Source organism: Barbus barbus, assembly GCF_936440315.1.
Source record: "Barbus barbus genome assembly, chromosome: 10".
NCBI classification, from domain to species: Eukaryota; Metazoa; Chordata; class Actinopteri; order Cypriniformes; family Cyprinidae; genus Barbus; species Barbus barbus.
This window is the reverse complement of record NC_136738.1, coordinates 21,868,154-21,887,494: the sequence shown is the minus strand read 5'-3', so window position 1 is coordinate 21,887,494 and position 19,341 is coordinate 21,868,154. Positions and strand designations below refer to the sequence as shown.

General features: G+C 40.7%; 1 protein-coding gene across 1 annotated transcript; it reads right to left on the bottom strand.

Moving 5' to 3' along the window:
* Window positions 1-7,220: 7,220 nt before the first annotated feature.
* LOC306876388 (uncharacterized protein) lies at window positions 7,221-19,120 on the bottom strand. The gene is made up of 5 exons (XM_079427501.1): window positions 18,954-19,120; window positions 17,659-18,380; window positions 13,173-13,420; window positions 8,597-12,223; window positions 7,221-8,352 (listed from the first exon to the last, which is right to left on the bottom strand). Exons 2-4 carry the CDS (start codon window positions 18,126-18,128, stop codon window positions 8,598-8,600), a joined length of 4,344 nt encoding a protein of 1,447 aa, XP_079283627.1. The 5' UTR covers window positions 18,129-18,380; window positions 18,954-19,120; the 3' UTR covers window positions 7,221-8,352; window position 8,597.
* Window positions 19,121-19,341: the final 221 nt, after the last annotated feature.

Here is a 19,341-nt window from a genome sequence, read left to right as displayed (position 1 = left end):
ATACACCAGTAATATGAATGCAGTCAGAAAAGAAAAACAAAATGTGCATCATTTGTTCTCTGGACTTGTTTCACTATTTGCCCTCTCAAATGTGCTCAGCAACTGTTCCGCAAGACAGCAAACCATATCAAATTCCAGAAGCAAGCCTCTTAATGTTTCCTACTTTCAGTCAGTACAACAGCCTGAAACAATAGCTTGAGTGTTATGTTGTTATCTCCAAGAAACATCTTAGCTATGACAATAAAAAAGGGTAAGATGAAACAACTTTTTTAAAAAACTAAAAAAATGTATTCACTTCTTTGAATTATTTGTTTAAATGTTTTAATATTTCTGAAGTTATAATCCAGCACATATTTTGATGTAGTAATTGGTGTTAACAATCATAAATTTAATTGCATAACATTGTTACAATAATTTGGATAATAATTGTATAAGAGTGAATTTACAGTACACCTGCACTACTGTCCCCTCAATGCTTATTTTAAAATATAATGCACATTATTGTTATATTATATATAATTATATGTTAAGCTATTTATAATATGTTAATTTACTCTTTATTACAATTATTTAATTGGTGTATTTATTCTTTTATTTTTTTACTATGGTATCATTATGACATGGCTGCTGTTGTCATGACTGTGGTTGCAGCAAAGCAACTACATCTCCTTTTTTCCTAAACTGTAAAGAGAGTATTGATGATGCATGACTGCTTGACCTAAAAAGCACATTAAGGTGTTTTATTCACATAAGTCACATAAGTAGGTGTTTGCCTTTTATTTTTCACTTTGAGACTCCAATATGACAAGAATACTTAAAAGCGTATAAATTACTAATAGAGGTGCCATGTACTGTAAAGGTCAGTTTCAAAAGGGAGACGTAGACATGCTTCATGAAATGTTGATTGTGTGTTTCAGCACATCGATACAAGCTGGATTTCTTATTTACTTTTTCTTCTTGAATATTTTAGAATTATTGGCTAATTTGAGTGTTTGCAAAGTTGATGTGAAACCTGTTTGACAGTAACATTAACAAAATGAGTGCATCGTAAAATGAAGATTAAAACTTTTACTTGAGAGAGGATCTTCTGATGAGTTTTCATAACCTGTTTCTTTTGTGCTTTAATGTCATATTATGATATTATCAATTATATTGATTAAATTAATGTCATTACCATAGTCTTTTTTTGGTAAATGCCTTAATATTAAATACAAATTAGTGCAATGAAGCTCATTTTTCTAATGGCCTCAGTATCAATCCCTCTTTCTCTGTACCTCTCCTAACAGGTCCAAAAAAGGCCTTGACACAAGCCTTCTCAAATAGCCTCTACAGATTCTCTGCAAAGATGTCTACTGGATCTCCATTGAGCAACAAGACTTCCCCTTGCACATCTCCACAGCCCCCTCTAAGCCCATCAGCACAGTCAGACGTAGAAGGTCATGAGGACCTACAGCCTACTCCTTCAGCCTCTTCGTTTTCATTACCGTGTTGGGCTACCCAGGCCCTATGTGATTTAGCAAGATGTGAAACAGACCTCAGGCGACTGAGGGAGCAACAAGTGACTGAAGCACAGACGGTAGGTCGAGGTGTGGAGCGTGCACTGCTTGGAGCACAAAGGGAGGAGCGCCGTCTACTGGAAAGGGTAGAACAGGATCACAGGGACCTACAGCTCAGACTGGAACAGGTGCAGAGGGACAATGGAGCAGCCATAAGGGTTGGACAAAGATTGGTTGACCAGCGGTTATATAAAGTCATTAAACTTAGAGAGCTAATAAAGATATGTGGTGGTGGTGACGGTAAAAAAGATCGAGAAGGGGATCTGAAGCGGGACCAGCTTCTTAAGGGTGTTGCAGAACTAGTCCAATCTTGGGAAGTCTCGCTTACGCTCAAACGTGTGTCTTTTAAACCAAGTGCCCAACCAAACACTGTAACATTTGGTGAGATCAATGTACAAGACCACAATGTCCATTTTCCTGTTGGAGGCTGTGGGCCACAGGGGCAAATGTGTTCTCTCCATGCGAATGAAGCACGCGGTGGGGCTCATGTCAGTGGAGAGGGCCAGAGCACACCTGATGGAACAAGTCCTGGGCAAAACCAAGTCCTGTCTCCTGGGTCTAATCCAAGGCACTCATCAAATAGTAGTGGGAACTTGAGGGTTGTCCGGAAGCTCCGTTTGTCAGCCCGAAGTGATGAAGAATCAGGGGAAGAGGTGAAGCTTCAGTCCCCACAACTGCCTCACAGATCCCCTAAACACGTCCCATGTGAACGGGATTCATCACAGGAGGATGAGTGTGAATCTCCTTCATCTGAATGCAAAGGTGATGAGCTCTTTTTAGCTGTACCATCACTTAGTCATGGTGAGTCAGAGGGTGAGGATTTTGCCCGTATACAAAATGGACCAATCACACAGTTTGCTTCACAGAGAACAAGAAGGCAACGAGAACTCTCTCCATCTCCAGAGCAAGGTCACCAGGAACAAGGTGGCTGGTTCTTACATCAGTTTGACCATAAAGGTCATGTCAGACGGACTGGATCTTCATCACCGCAGAGCCCCAGAGAGATCACCTCTAGTCAAGGCAGCAACAACCATTTCCTTCGTGGCAGGTCTTGTTCTCAATTAAGCGCATGCTCAGAAGACCACCCACAAAACCGTGCACCATCCCCTGCAGACAGTGTAGATTCTGGGTACACTTTCATTGTCAGCTCCCCCAGAGATTTTACCAACTCCCTGCGTCCTACTGCTCGCCTCTCCAGATCAGCTGCTGACCTTTCCTACAGCAACAGACTCCTCAGTGAAACCAGAACACACCAGTCAAGCACATGGAGTGTAACTAAGAGTCATATGTCCTCACTCTCAAGCCCCACCTTCCAAAAACGAAAGGAGGTATCACGGACTAAAACCTGTCCCAGTCATGGTAACTTCTCTCAAAAGAACACCCAACAACATGCTTCTTGTTCCAATAGAGTGTCTCGTTCACTCTCTATGTCTGTTATCGATAAATCATCTCAGAGAAGACTGAACCACTTCACATCAGGACGGCAGAATTCTCTAAATGAGAACAGACTGAGTGGAGAAAGGAGTGAGCCAGTTCTTCTAGAGTTAGAGGAAGATTACGAATCATTGGGACCAGAAGAGGTGCGTCTTGTCCGTCAGTTTGGTAAACAAGGCTCAGGACGTGCGGATCTCAATCTGCCCAGTGGTGTCCATGCAACACCGCAAGGTCAACTATTCCTTGTGGATTGTGGGAATGCTCGTGTACAGGTAACTGATGCCCATGGCAATGTCCTACAGCAAGTGACTTCTCCAAGTAATGACTTGGGAGGCTCCTTGCGACGTTGCCGCAATTACTTCGATGTGGCTGTTAATGCCAAGGGTTTGATTGCTCTGAGCTGTGCGGCTGAGAGGGCTCTCCTGATCCTTAGTCGGCATGGGCGTCTCCTCCAAACATTTGGAGGGGGACCCTACATTGCAGGAGTACCTCGAGATGAGTTGGAAGCACCAAGGGGAGTGACAGTCACCCAAAGAGATGAATTCTTAGTTGCAGATATACGAAAGGGTACTCTTACAGCACTAAAACTTGAACCTAAAACCGGTTCCAGATTGGAACGCACTGTGGTGACCGGTTTCCACAGGCCTTACCTGGTCGCAGCATGCTTGCACTCTGGTCTGGTTGCAGTGTCTGAGCGAGGCAGTGAAATGGGGCAGGAGCCTTGTGTGAAGATTTTAGGACCAGGATGGGACACCCTACGAATACTGGGTGTTTGTTCTAGCTTAGGACCCGTACTCTCCTGTCCCTGGGGCCTCTGCATTGATAAGGATGGATCTGTTTTGGTGGCAGACTGGGGAGAAAAACATCGGGTGCTTCTATATCCCTCTGAAGGGGCAGGACGAGTGATTGCGTCTGATGGACTGAGCAGCCCTCGTGGACTGGCACTTTTACCTAATGATATCCTAGTTGTGTCAGACAGCATGCACCACTGCATTAAAATTTATCAGTACAAATGAAGAGTTACCACAAATCTTAAAATTCAAAAACGGATAACACTTTAGTATAGGGACCAATTCTCACTATTAAAGTTGCTTATTAACATGCCTATTGATAACATATTGGCTGTTTATTAGTACTTGTAAAGCACATTCTGTATGACCAAATTCTACATCCTTAATCCTGCCCAGTACCTAAATTTAACAACTACATTACTATTAATAAGCAGCAGAATTGGACCTTAAAATAAAGTGACCCAAAAGGAACATGTCACTTAATGAGATGAGTATTTGGCAATATATATTAAATTTACTATTTTCTGCCAGTACAATATCATATTGCATGGTGTATAGCAATGTTTGACAATCTACAATGAGCAGGAATAGTAGTAGAGATGAGTAATATCTGTATTTAAAAACCATTAAAATCCCTCAAATATACATGCCAAATAACCGCTTATAATACTAAATACTAAATAATACTCGAAATACTCTAAACTCTGCTTTGTTAGATATTTTATTGGGGTGGAGGTGATATATCTATACAAGTGTGTGTATGTGTGTTTGAATACGTATAGCTTAACAAAACACTTCACATATTCAGAAAAGGGCTTGGGAAAAAATGTATTTACTTTTATAGACAAGTCAGACAGAATGCATAGGCTGACTAACCTAGGATATTGTGTGTTGTGCTTTGACATTTGTTTCGAATCCCTGGCGATTTTTCTTTCTACCACACTTGCTTGACTTTGTAAAGAGACTATACTGTATGCTATTGATACTGAAGAACCTTGCCAGCAGGAGGCAGTAATGATACATCAGCATGTTAATGCATTTGGAAAGGAACTATTTACCAGTGAACTCAAGAATGAAAAAAAAAAATGAAAAAATCCCAACACCAACTCATAATGGACATGGCTCCTGTTGAAAAAGTCTTTAAGATTGATTAGAAAGGATGCTTTGATTGATTAGAGAGAATACCAAAATTTTTATGCATAAATGTCTTTCTTAAAACATAACATTAAAGAAGCTTCTCTATTTGAGCACTTCTGTTCATCATTAGTATACTTGGCCCTTGAATAAAAACAGGAATGTAACTACTGAATGTGAAACATTCTTGGTATGATGGTGAAATCTTAAAAAGTGAACCAGAACCGCTGGAATCTTTTGAATAATTCTGGAATGCTTTCCTGCTAGCTCTAGAATCCTCGGCGTTCTGTAATGACTTGCTGCATGAGTGAGAGTCTCTCAAAGCTCAACAGGGAATGTTGACTAACAAACACACCCAGTCTGCTACTCCTTTTCAGTTTTTGAATTTAGGCTAAACGCATTCGCTTGGTCCAAAAAAAACAGGATGGCTATAATCTAATCAAAAAGACATTGCTCACTTCTTGAAGGGTCTACACAAACATTTAAATAACCTAATTTCATACAGAAATAAACTTGATAGAAATATGTTTTAGGCTTTGTGATATCCTTCCTCTGCCCTAAAAATGGGTTGTTATTCGATAGAAAGGTTTTCCTCTCCCTTGTTTACACAGTCAGAGGATATGGTGTCTCCTTGTCGGTCAGGAAGTGGAGCCTTGTCTTTGGCTTTGTGTGACTGAAGCCGGAATTAATTCAACTAAGGTTTTCATCACAAGTCCGCATGTACCTTTTTCACCTCATGTGCAATGAATGACCTCTAACAGTGGTTTGAAAAACTTTTATAGCAGATATGCTTACTTGTCAGGTCACAATAGTGTGGGATGTGGAATTGTGAGAAAAAAACAGGCAGATGAACTTCCCAGAAAGAGAAACCTGTTTTACCTGTTCCATTCTTAAACTGCTTTAGGAAGTTAAATGTATCAGCCTTTTACATTGAATATTTAACCATGGGCATTTTAATAGGTAACAATGCTTACATTTCTGTAGCTAAAAACAGAAGATCATGTCTTTAGCAATGCCAAGGTCATGGATTTGACTCACAGGGAATGAATTAACTAATCAAATGTATATTTTGAATGCAACCTGAGTCGATCTGGATTTTTGCAAAACTACATTCAGTCTTAATAAAGATATTCTGGTGTGCATTATTGTGACTTAACAGGAATAATAGAAAAATTATTTTAAACCACCATCTTGTCTGTGAAGTCCCATATACTGGTTGCAATGAATAAGCCTTCTAGTAAATAATGATATTCAGAAAGGAATGTTAGATGGCTCTTAAAATTCTCAAATAAAAATATATCCTGCAGTGTCTACAAGAGGAGAAAAAAAAATCCCACCTATAAAAGAACTGGGTGCAAGTTGTCCTTCATTATAGAGGAATGCCTGAGTTTGCAGTTTGTCTGCAAACCCCAAACCACATAATCTCAGATAGGATAAACACTAGTTATGTTTTGAAAAAAAATAAAATAAATGAAAGAACACAGATAACCAACTTTCAAAATGATATGCTTTAAAATGTCTCGGCAGTCTGAGAAATTAAAATGTCTCTGAGAATTTTAAATAGATGATAATGACATAGTAAACTTTTTTGATAATTTCATTTATGAGGTCTAGCTTGTTGTAACAGTAACAGTTTTGCCACAAGTCTCAGTATGTAGCTGCATATTTGAGATCCACATGCAACCTATAATGATGTGCTTATGGATAAGAAATAATTGTTAATATGGACCAGTATGTCTCTATTGTTTGTGTTGTGCATGTCTTAAGGAAATTTACCTTATAAGAATTCTTATTAAGAATAAATAAACCTTTCCTTGCAGTGTGTTTGTGTGTAACAGTTTCTTGAATATGGGTGGTTAGTGTAGGTGTTTGTGGGTGCTGTATCCTATGGTTACAGTGTGTATATTACAGTATGAACAGTGTCTGTATGCCAAATGAGTGGCATTTTGCTTGTTGTTGCACACACAGCCACAGTTGTTTGCTTTGAAGGGATTTATGGAAGTAGCCAGTAAACTTTAGAGGGGCAATAAAAAAATACCCCTCACAGGGAGAGATGTTTGTGTGAGTGTGTGTGCGTGAAAGAGGAGGAGGAGGAGGAGGGGGGGGGGGGGGGGGGGGTACAACAAATGTTAGCCATTACTGATAATGTATAAATAAGGAAAAGCTTGTTGAAGAATGTGCAACATTTTTCCATTTACTAAATAAATGTGAGGGGCAGAGGTGCTAAAGGACCTGTTGCATGTAAAACAAAAGGATGTAATGTTTGTTTCTTGCTCGTTCCCACACAAATTTGCACAGACACACAAAATCATATACAGTTTTAATTAGTGCATCTCAAATTTTTATAAATTTATAAAACATTATAAATTACCTATGGCAAAATGTACAGTTCACATTACTGTCTCTCGTTGCCCCTCTAAGTTTTTCAAGACCTTACACTTAAATTTGGTCATCCTCTGATGAGCATGTATGGGAGGTCAAATCTTCCTCCCTAACTGCTTGTAGAACAGTAACTTCTCACTTTCTTTTTCCTATCTCTTTCTGTAATTTAACTCGAATGAAGCTTTAAAATATTAATTTGCCTTGGTGATAGGTCAACTAGATCACTGTTGACAATATGACAGAATGCGTAATTTAAAACTCTAGGTAAATAAGGAATAGCAATTATGGACATGTCTATGTCCTGAAACAAATAGTATGTTAAATTTAGCACATCTTTAAAAGACATAAGCATTGCTGATGACTTCCATTAGTCGTGAAAACAAAGCTGGAATATAAAGACACTAAGCGACAGTGGCGCTTAGAAAAATACCTTTTTGTCCCAGCAAGTCCAAGTCTGGGTGCAAATCACAAAATCTGAGCAATGTACAGCAGGTCACCCAAAAAGACTGTTCTGAATGTAGATGTCCTCCAATTTCAACAGAATTCTTATTAGCTCTTATATTTCACCAACATAAAACAAAGGTGGTACTGCTGAGCCTCAATGTGTATGAAGATGAAAGAATGAATAGCTCTTTTGTCTATGAAAAATTTGTCATTTATGTTAAGATATGTGCACAAAAATCCCTGGGGTATGTATATGTTGACTTTTGCTAATGCATAACACAAGCAGAGCAAATATCCATAAATGTTCCTCTTAATGTAAAAATATTTTCAGAGTATGTGAGAGTGCCAGCTGCTCTCATTGTGACGGCATGAGGAGGAAAAACTCTGGAATGTACACAGCTTGAGCCTTTTGAACTCCGGTTCCTCTAAGCTCCCTATGTCTTTCCCTCTTCTTTTGTGCTTTGGGGTCAAAGGGTTAAAGAGAGGTGGACGTCAGTGTCTTATGACTCTCTCATCTGCCATCTTCCTCTACTATCAACACCTCCCACACACAGTGCAGTGATTACCCACACAACCCTCACCTCCTTGAACTCCTAAATGTCCAGGTTTGCCTACAAAAGACAAAGTTGTCATTAGAATTCCAGACATTCCAAGTTACAATCATAAAGAGTGAAGCTTAAAAGCAGAATGTGGTTCACTTCCATCTGGGATATCTGACAACTGCCCGATAAGACACATTATGGGCATTCAAATAAATAAACCTTTGATTAATTAATAAACTTTATATTTACAAGATAATCAACAAATTACAAGGCAAATGTAATGTTTTATATGTTGAGAAATGTAATGCCTCACCTCAGAGAGGGGTTTCACGCTTGTAAAGTGCTGCACTGGTTGGCCCTTCAAACTGCAGCTTAATTGCCTGCTTGAGATTCAGCTGGGGGTCAGTAGTTGTCATGTTAAACACAGACTCATCAAGTAAGGCACTATGTGGGGAAATCGCTGAAAGGTCAATGGTTGGAGACATGGATGTCTTTTGAATTCCCCCCCAATCATCTTTTTGTGCATGTGATTGGAAGTGAAAATGTGGGTACCCCAAAGGGGGGCTTTCCCCAATTTTTGTTTGTCGAATTGGGCTCTCTTGATTTGGCATTACCCCTAAGGAAGCCATAACAGAGTTCCACTTTAGATCTACCCCTCCAGCTTGTTTGAGGCTCTTCTCCATCACATCCTCTATGATGTAAGGAGTTTTAGGTTTTAAGAGGTAGTTGCCATCCCCTGAATATCTAAGCCCTTTTAAGGGTTTGTCTGAGTCCAGATGTTCAGTGAGTGTGCACTGTTCATTTGTGGGACTGCTCTTGGGAACAGCCTTTTGATTGTGCCTAGAAGCTCTGCCCTGAAGACTGGCTGGATTTGATCCAGGTAGGGGCAAGGTGGATGGCCGACTGCGGCAACGAGGAAGCGAATGTTCTTGAATCTGCTGGATGAAATTTAGGCTGTCAGCAGGCACAGTCTGTACTGTGGCCAGGGAGTGGCAGGTGGAGGTGGAGGTCTGTGAGGCAGGAATGGAGTGAAAACGCTCTGCAGTGGAAGCTGGGGAACAGGAGGCAGAAACTGAGGTCGAAGATGGAGAAGAAGTGGCTGGAACTACATCAACACCCACTTCTCCTGAACTAATGGATGTTTGGGTCTTGATTATGGTGGAAAGATAAGAATTGTTGGGAGCACCACTAGGTGTAAAAGGTATGAGACCTGAGAAGGGTTTTGCGCCATAGCTCTCCAGAAGTCGCACAATTGTGAAATGACCTTGTTTTCCTGCTACCTTGACTGGGCTGCGGCCATAACGGTCCACGTGGTCTGGTTCTGCACCTTTCTCTAAAAGCATGGCCACAATTTCAGCATGCCCCTCCTGAGCAGCAATGCTAAGTGCTGTGGCACCCTGCTGTTTGCAAGCCAGGTCTACGTTAAGACCTTTAGCCCTAAGCAGCAGCCTGCCAGCAGCTGCATGGCCTCTCCAGGCCACAGAGTGCAAAGGAGGCCGACCATCAAGATCTCTAGCATTTGGGTCAGCTCCATATTTCAGCAACAGTTCAATACCTTCCAGGTCTCCTCGCCAAGCTGCTACATGGAGTGCAGTTCGCCCCTCTTCATCTTTTGACTCCAGAGGGACACCGCCTTTTTCAATGAGTAGGATGGCCATGTCTAAACGCCCCTCCAGGACCAGCAAATAAAGAAGAGGTCTTCCTTCAGCATCACGGACATCAGTGTCTGCCCCTCTACGCATCAACAACTCTACAATCTCCCTATGTCCCTGGAGAGTGGCCGCACTGAGTGCAGAGTGTCCATCATATGCACAATGATCAATGGGTGACTTTCGGTCTAGAAGTAGCCTGACCGTACTGCAGTGCCCTTCTTGTGCAGCTAGAATTAGAGGGCTCCGACCCTCTACATCAAGCTCACCTACACGCGCCATGCTACCTTGCTCTGTCAATATTGCACACACACTTTTGTGACCTTCACAAGCTGCAGCATGTAATGGAGTCCAGCCCAGGTCATCTTTGTGATTCTCATCCAAACCCCTGTCTAGCAGTGCTCTTACAACTTCAACACTACCCTTTGCTGCAGCCAAGCAGAGAGCAGTGCGGCCTTCTCCGTCGATGCCATCCACTGCTGCCCCCCAAAACAGCAAACGGTTGACTGTGCCAGCATGCCCCAGAGCTGCAGCTGCAAGAAGAGGAGTGATTGCAGAAGAATGAGATCCAGAACTTTCATCTACATCAGCTCCAGCTTCTAGGAGGAGTTCAACCACTTCCTCGTGCCCTTCATAAGAGGCAAGTAGTAAAGGCGTCATTCCATCTCTGTCCTTATGTTCTGGATCAGCACCTCGCTCCAACAGAAGGCTTACAACCTCTCCATGCCCTCGTCCTCCAGCTGCTGATGGCACACACAATGCAGCAACAGACAGAGCGGTACGTCCATCTCCATCCGCTAAATTCAAATCAGCCCCAGCATTCAAAAGGATCTCCACTGCCTCTTTGTGACCCATGTAGGCTGCTGCTATTAGTGGAGTACGTCCCTCACAATCTGAGTGGTCTACTTCAGCACCATGATCAAGGAGGGTCAACAGAATTTCCTCATGTCCACCCCATGCTGCTGCTCGCAAGGCTGTCCGTCCATCTGAATCACAGCCATCAATCTCTGCCCCTGCTTCCAGAAGTAGACGCACAGCTTCCTTGTGGCCACCCCATGCAGCGGAGCGAAGAGCAGTCCATCCCTCACTGTCCACATGCTCCAGCAGGGCTTGTACTGGAGCTTGTGCTGGAGCAAGGGAGCAAGAACTCTTGCTCCCTTGCTCCAGCACCCACTCTAGCAACACCTGCAGCACACCAACATGGCCTTGTCTGGCAGAAAGCGTCAGTGCAGTCTGCCCCTGATTGTCATTCAGTAAAGGGTCTGCTCCACGGCATAACAGCAATGCTGCTACATCTACAAGTCCAGCATGTGCTGCAGCTGCTAGTAAAGTCCGTCCATCTGATGGGTCTGTACGGTTGACACTGATTCCACTGTCAAGAAGTGCTCTAACAGAGTCTTCCCTCTGTAATGCTCGCCGAACTATCCTGCGTCCTCCTCCAACACAGTGAACCCTGACACTGGAGCTATTGTCTGGTGAACAGCTTGCAGGGTAAATTCCACATTTCATTAAGAGTTGCAGTACATCTTGCTGAACTAATACGGGTGTATGACTACAAGAACAGTCTTTTCTGGCACCATTAAGTGATGGAACTCCAGTCCATAGCAACCACAGTGCCAGGAGTGCTGGTTCCCCTTCATGGACTCCACCGTTGAGGAGGTGGTGGGCCAGCTGGCAAGTCTCCTCTGTATCCAAACTACTGGCACGAAGAGAGAGGGACATGGCCAAAGAGAGGTGACCATCCTTCATACAACACAGAAACTTCTGTGTGCAGTATTTAACATCAGTTAACCATTCTGCAAAACTGCTATGAAAGAGGAGTTTACTGCCCTCAGGGCCATCTACAAACAGAGATGCCAGTGCCCCCATTTGCGCTTTGAAGTCTCCAATCCCAAGGTAGAAGTCACGGCTTTTGGCAATAGTGTAGAGCTGCTCAGCTGTTAGTGGTTGTGGGGATGCCAAAAGGATATTCAGCAAAGGCCTTATATGGACAAATAGTCTTCGAGGAAAGAGGCGCTGACAGAGCCAAAGGTAGAGGCCATTCAGTGTGCCAGGAATGTCCCGAATTTCTCGAAGTCCTACTAGACCATGTGTAACACCATCTAGTACTCGCTCAAGAAACAAGAAACAGCCACCGCTTTTTATGTGCAAAAGATTAAGCATTTCAGCTGTCTCTGGTGTAAGTTGTCTTCTCAAAGCCCCGTCCTGGTCAAGTCTCCGCAGGATATATTGCTGTACATCTCGTACAGTTGCAGGCTTTCTTAAGTCATCCAGACACAACCTCCTAAAACCTAAATGATAGAGACATGAGATAAAATCAGAGCAGTGTACACAACAATTGTTAAAGCATCATAATGAGTTTTTATGGCTGCATGATTAACATTGAAATTGCTTTATGCAACAAAAAGCTGTGATTTAATTTTATATATAGTCAGCAGCATGTTCTGTCTGTACATAAATGTTTATGAATCTCATTATAGTGTTTATTATCATTATAGTGTCTCTGAGTGGTTCAAAATACAGTATGTGTGTATGCATGTATACAGTATTACTTTTAATGTGCATTATGAGTGCAGTACTAGTACTTTAGTTCATTTAATTTTTTTTACATTTATGTAATTCCAAATATTTTTTTGCTACTTCAAGTTACTATACAAATTAACAACAAAACTGTCAAAATAATTTCAGTATGTTTTTAGCAAACTGCAGTTATTTTTTTCCTGTTTTTTCATTTCGTGGGCTGAGGTAAAACATGATGGCCTTTGAGGCTTTCCAAGCCAAAGTTAAGGATCTTGCATTAAGATGTGTTTATAAAAGGAGAAATAGACAGACAACTAGTGCACAATAGATTGTAGTCTCTTAACGCTATACTTCAGATCTCATCCACAAGAGTTAATGAGTGCGTGGGACCCTCATCTCATAAGACCATGTCATTTCATCAAGTAAAAAAAAACAAAGTACTACAAAGTCATATTATATTGACATAAGAGCAAAACGCAAAGAAAAAAGGAATCACAAGCTGTTTGGGAATACAGAATGTTTGTCAGAATACAAGTGTGAATACAAGTGTGGAGAACATTATTCATTTGAGACTAAATGGGTTTCTAAACACAGAACATAAAGTCCCTGTAGTCTTAACTAAGATGAACAATGTTCAACACTTAAAGAAACCAGTAAAGCTAACCAACTCACATTTCACTGTGCTTATGAAGTGATTTGTGCATCATCTTGAGATTGTACCTGAAAACATCTTGCAAATGGCTTTGTTCTGGCGGCGTGCAGAGCAGACTAGCAAGATCCAGGGGGGCAAGAGCTGTATGTATTTTAGCAGGAGCTCTGCAATAGAGGAACTGTGAGTGGCCGCAGATCCTGATATTGAGCCTTCTCCAACTCCATTACCTCCACAATACCCCAAGTCCAGTGAATCAACCACAATAAACACACTGTGAGCGGGTGGTGTCAAGGACAAGAGGGGCTCTAATACTGCCCTAAAGAAAAATGAAAAGGAGAAAGAGTTCAAAATAATTAAACATACATAAACAGGGGTGGGGGGAGGGACATATTTCTCTCAAAAACATTGAGGAAGTGAGGAATTCATTTTAAGAATCGAAAATAGGAAAGACATGTCATCACATATGATTGAAAAGTCAATTCAGAACTAAAACAGAGCTTATCTGAGAAGGAAACAAGTGCACAAATGTGACATTGTTTTGTAAAGAATGCAATTATAAGAAGGATTTATCTGGAATTATATACAACATCCTTTAAAAACCATCCAATGAACTCCCAGCTTTTCAAAAGCGGTCTTATTCTTCAGCATTTTTTCTTTTGGCCACTTCGTCTGATTTGAGGTGTGGTTGCAGAGGTATCATGACTCAGTGTTATGGAAGCTCAGTGATTTCCTGTTGCTTCTAGGGCATACCAGTAGACAGTGTGAAGGTGCTGCTTCCTTATCAAACTCACATTCACATATCTGTGTTGCTCTTATCACTGACCCACTTGACTCGATTGCCCTTTTAATCAAACACTTAAATGTGATGTGATTTATGATAATATGCTTTCATCTATCCCAGCTTAATATGCAGGCAACTAAACACTGAGGTGCTCTGTTAGTTTGAGAATCATGATACAGCCAAATAAATTAATCTATTTAAACTTCCAACACTAAATATCTAAATATTTTCCAATAAATGTAAAATATCTTATTTTCATAATCAACAAGTAGAAGTCTTGTTTTAAATAATAATATATATATACACAACCTGAATTCCGGAAATGTTGGGATGTTTTTTAAATTTGAATGCAATTAAAACTGAAAGAATTTCAAATAACATGAGCCAATATTTTATTCACAATAGAACATAGATAATATAACAAATGTTCAAACTGAGAAATTTTACAGTTTTATGCACAAAATGCGCTCATTTCAAATTTGATGCCTGCTAGAAGTCTCAAAATAGTTTACCATGGTGTGGCATCTCCTCTTCTTTTCAAAACAGTTTGAAGACGTCTGAGCATCGAGGTTATGAGTTTCTGGAGTTTTGGTGTTGGAATTTGGTTCCATTCTTGCCTGATATAGGTTTCCAGCTGCTGAATAGTTTGTGGTCGTTTTTGACATATTTTTCGTTTAATGATGCGCCAAATGTTCTCTAGAGGTGAAAGATCTGGACTGCAGGCAGGCCAGTTCAGCACCCGGACTCTTCTACTATGAAGCCATGCTGTTGTAATAGCTGCAGTATGTGGTTTTGCATTGTCCTGCTGAAATACACAAGGCCTTCCCTGAAATACACGTCGAGGGAGGGGAGTATATGTTGCTCTAAAACCTTTATATACCTTTCAGCATTCATAGTACCTTCCAAAACATGCAAGCCGCCCATACCATATGCACTTATGCACCCCCATACCATCAGAGATGCTGGCTTTTGAACTGAACACTGATGACACACAGGAAGGTCTCCCTCCTCTTTAGCCCGAAGGACATGGCATCCATGATTTCCAACAAGAATGGCAAATTTGGACTTGACTGACCATAGCACAATTTTCCACTTTAAAACAGTCCATTTTAAATGAGCATTGGCCCACAGGACACGACGGCGCTTCTGGACCATGTTCACATATGGCTTCCTTTTTGCATGATAGAGTTTTATTTGGCATCTGCAGATGGCACGGCAGATTGTGTTTACCGACAGTGGTTTCTGGAAGTATTCTTGGGCCAATGACAGAATCATTTTTGAGACCTATAGCAGGCATCAAATTTGAAATGAGTTCATTTAGCGGATAAAAGGGTAAAATTTCTCAGTTTAAAAATGTGTTATGTTCTCTATGTTCTATTGTGAATAAAATATTGGCTCATGATGATTTGAAAGTCTTTTAGTTTTAATTTTATTCAAATTTAAAAAACGATTTTCACATAAAAGGCAGATTTTCACATCTGCTTAACTTGGCCCATGGACTTTTTTGAACTCTTTATTGGTTTTATTTAATTGCATAGAGAAAATTAATTGCCTAATGGAAACGCTGCATTCTGTTTAGTCAGCATAGCTCATAGTTCCGATAATAATTAATATCAGCACTTGTTTTCTTTAATAGTATAGTATTTTAAACAGCACACCTTATTTTGTCTGTTTTGGTTAAACAGTTCAGTATTGAACTTCCTGTCTCATACTTCCACCATAAAATACATAGTCATAAGCATGCCGTGTTTATCAGTTCCTTATCTCCAACACGTGGGCTCACATAATTTGTTGAGCTAATGCCCTTTTAACATGCTCACAGATCACAGCTTGAGCCGAACAACCTAATAAATGTTCTTCCTGACTCATTCTGTCTACAAAAGACAAGCTATGGGCTTGTCTTGACCCCAGGAATGGCCATGCAAGTTAAAGTTGTCAAACAGAGAACGGTTACGTGAAACTTTTTATACTTTAGTTGTGGACAAATTGGGAGGTTTAAGGCTTTTGATCATGGCAAGGCAGCTGAAGGTTAAAATACAGGATTTACAACCAACCACTGCTTCAGCTGGAAATATTTACTAAATAAGTCCTCACTGCCAAAATCAGATGAAGTCCAAACTTGAACTGAGAATAGGTTACAGTTGCTATAAGTACAATTCCATTGCACTAGGCAAAACATTTAGTGATTTAATCTACTTACAATACAATAATGCTAAAGGAATTTTCTGTTTACTACAACTATATCACTATCTATTGAGCTTCAAACTGATAAACAAGTCATAATTATTTCCTGATGACAAAAGTTAATGTCCTGATAAAATAAACTGTCCTCATCATTGGTTGTCTTTTAAATAAACAGTGTTAATGATAGCTTATGTACATCAGAGAGTATGCTGAATACAGCAGGGACTAACGCTCGCAATTCACCCCTAAACTAAACCTTCTTACATTCTCTCACCAGGACCAGAGAAAAACATCACAACAGTTTGTCAGCATGTGTAAGGAAAATGTGAAATGTGGGCCTGTATGTCAGATCTGTGAGGGAAAACTGAAAGAACCAGTGTAAGAGCAAACACTGAAAGAAGATAAATAGAACAGAGAAAGTTGGCGACCTCACCAAGGGACACAAACTCTCTGTCTTTACCCCCTTTTTTCCTCCAAAGGTTGTAAATAGCGTCATCCATCTACACTGAACGCTGGGCTATTGTGATAACTGTGAATAGGCGTCATTATTGCGACGAGAGGAATAAATAAATAAATATATGTGGCAGAAAAGCAGAACAATAGCCCCTTTTCCTGCTTTTGACAAAGTCTTTCTTGTACATTCACAACAAACACTAAAAACATCAGCTTACTATGAATAACCAGAAGATGCAAGAAAATGTGTTTACATGATTTTAAAATTGTAAGTCTTTTTTCCCCTCTGGCTTTGCCAACCAAATATCACAGACAAAAATGCACTCATTTTTTTTTTTTTTTTTTTTTTTAAAGACTAAGAGAAAGCTGTGTGGATTATATTAAAAACAAGCATCTTCTTCAATGTATTTGTTACACAAAACGTCACGAATTGAGGGTATAATTGATTATTTGATCTTAAAATTCCATGTTCAATGCTACAATGTTCAGGAGCCTGACACTCTGTTAGAGAAGAAACACAACAAAAAGTCATTTAAAGGCCCCACTGAAGTGTCATTTTCCTTGCACAAACAATGTGAAATACAGAGGGATAGTGCAAGGTACACCAAAGGCCTAGCTGTGAAACATCTGGGATTTCTCACAGGAGTAATGCTTGGAGAGCAAACATGAAATGCTTGGAGGACTAAAGGCTGACAGAAATGAGTTCAAAAGGATCTTGAACAGTGAGTGATTTGTTGCAGAGCAAAAGCAAGAGAAAAATGTGAGAAATTCAGAGAAAGGGAAAAGTGTTTTTTAGATGTACTGAAATAGTAAATTTTTAAGATTTGTAATCTAAAATGTTATCATTTGTACATAAACATGATTTTCAAGAAGAAACTGAGTAAATACTTGAAAAATAAAAAGTATTATGGCAGTTACATATTTCATATATTAATTATATATTTTTCCTCAGATTGCAATGATACATCAGGTTCTAATAACAATATAACTGTATTTACTCATTATGTTTCAAAATAATTAACTGATGTGTTCACATAATTTTCTACAGTTCAGAAGGAACATTCTGTCTAAAAAAAAACAAACTCTGAAACTTTCTATCCAATTATGATAAGTGACATTGCAATGAATAAACCAACCTTTTAAAAGTGTCATCAGGTTCTCTTTGGCAGTGGAGGGGCTCCAGGACAGCAGCAATAGCAGTACTGCTTATCGCTTTCACATAGTTCGGTCCCAGAAGTGGATTTTCCTTCAGCTGTTCAACCAGCCCCAGGACAAATCTCCACACTTCAATACTGCCCACATCTTCTCGCTGGCAATAGTGCCAGGCCAAACACCGTGATGCCAACCCTGCCACCCTGCATGTTTCTGACTGGGGCCAAACCAGTTCTGTGAGGAGGGCTGTCTTACCCGTGCCTGGGCCCCCAGTCACTAGGACCCCTGGAGAGAGACGGGCTGTTCCCTCCACACTCTTGGTGGAGTCTCGTGCCTCTAGCCATCTTTGTAGCTTCTCGAGGGCCCATTCACGGCAGTAGAACCTCCGGCCCCGTAACAAGCTGGGTAACATGCTCCTCATCTGGCCCTCAGGAGATGAACAGGGATGGACCATGAGGATTTACCCTTTTCCATAGTCCCTAACAGAACAAGCGAAGCAGGTGGCTCCTAGAATCTCTTCAAACAGCTTGCCCTGATGTTAACACAGAAAAAGCAGTGGAGTTCGGTTGGGCTGTATGCAAATGTTTGCTACCGAAAGGTTTCCGGCATGGAGAATCACAGAGAGTGTCCTCAGATGACTGTTGGCTGCAGGTGTGTTTGTATTTTGCAATCCCGTAGGTCCAAGTCATGCTGCTAGTCAGAAGCCCTGTAAGACAAAACAAACATAAAGCTTGATGAGAAGGGTGTAATTCGGTTGATGTTTAAATACTTTCTCCTAACCCAGTTTAATATGAAGATACAAGTCATAATAATAATAATAACTTTCATGTTTCAGAGATTAATTTGTGAGTGGCTTACTTTATGAATGCGATCTTGGCATAGGCTACTGTAATGTATATCTCAAGCAATCTGGTGGTGCTGCGTTTAGCCATTATGCTCCAAAAACATGGAAGCTTTTACCGACTGAAAAGTCATTATTTTCTCAATTCTGTTTGATGATGCTAGCGGCACAGAAATTACACACTTCACCTATAAATAAAAGCTTTGCATTTAACTCAGCCATGATATGGGAGAGGGAAAGGTTGAGAGGGAAACAGAAACAGAAAGAGGGGTAGAACGTATCTGTCAAACTCCCATGAAAGCGAGAGCTCGGATATGCAAGTGAGTCAAGGTGCTGACCCAACCCTCAACTCAAACTGTCCTAAGCAATAAAGAAATAAACTTAAAGAGAGATCAAGAAAAACAGTGAATGAAAGAGAAAGACTACACAAAATCTTACCTTTGAAATGTGCAGTTTCATGTTTTTCCTTTATGTGTTCTCCATGGCAGTGTTCAAACTCGCCTCAAATGTATTACTCTCGCTTCACGTCTTTCTGTTGCTCCTTTCTTCCTCCTCACAGGTCTTATGGTTTTGCCGGACAGACTGAAATCTACTCCTCCTTTCGCATATTCTCCTCGGCTCCCAGCTGCTTACCGGTTTTTCTGGTCCTTTATCTCCTCCCCTCCTGCTCCTTAACATGTCAGGGCATGAAGTGAAATAGCTGACTGCAAGAAAGAGAGAGAGCAAGAGAAAGGGAGAGAGAGAGAGAGAGAGAGAGAGAGAGAGAGAGAGAGAGAGAGAGAGAGAGAGAGAGAGAGAGAGAGCGCGTGAGTAAAGGAGGAGTTAG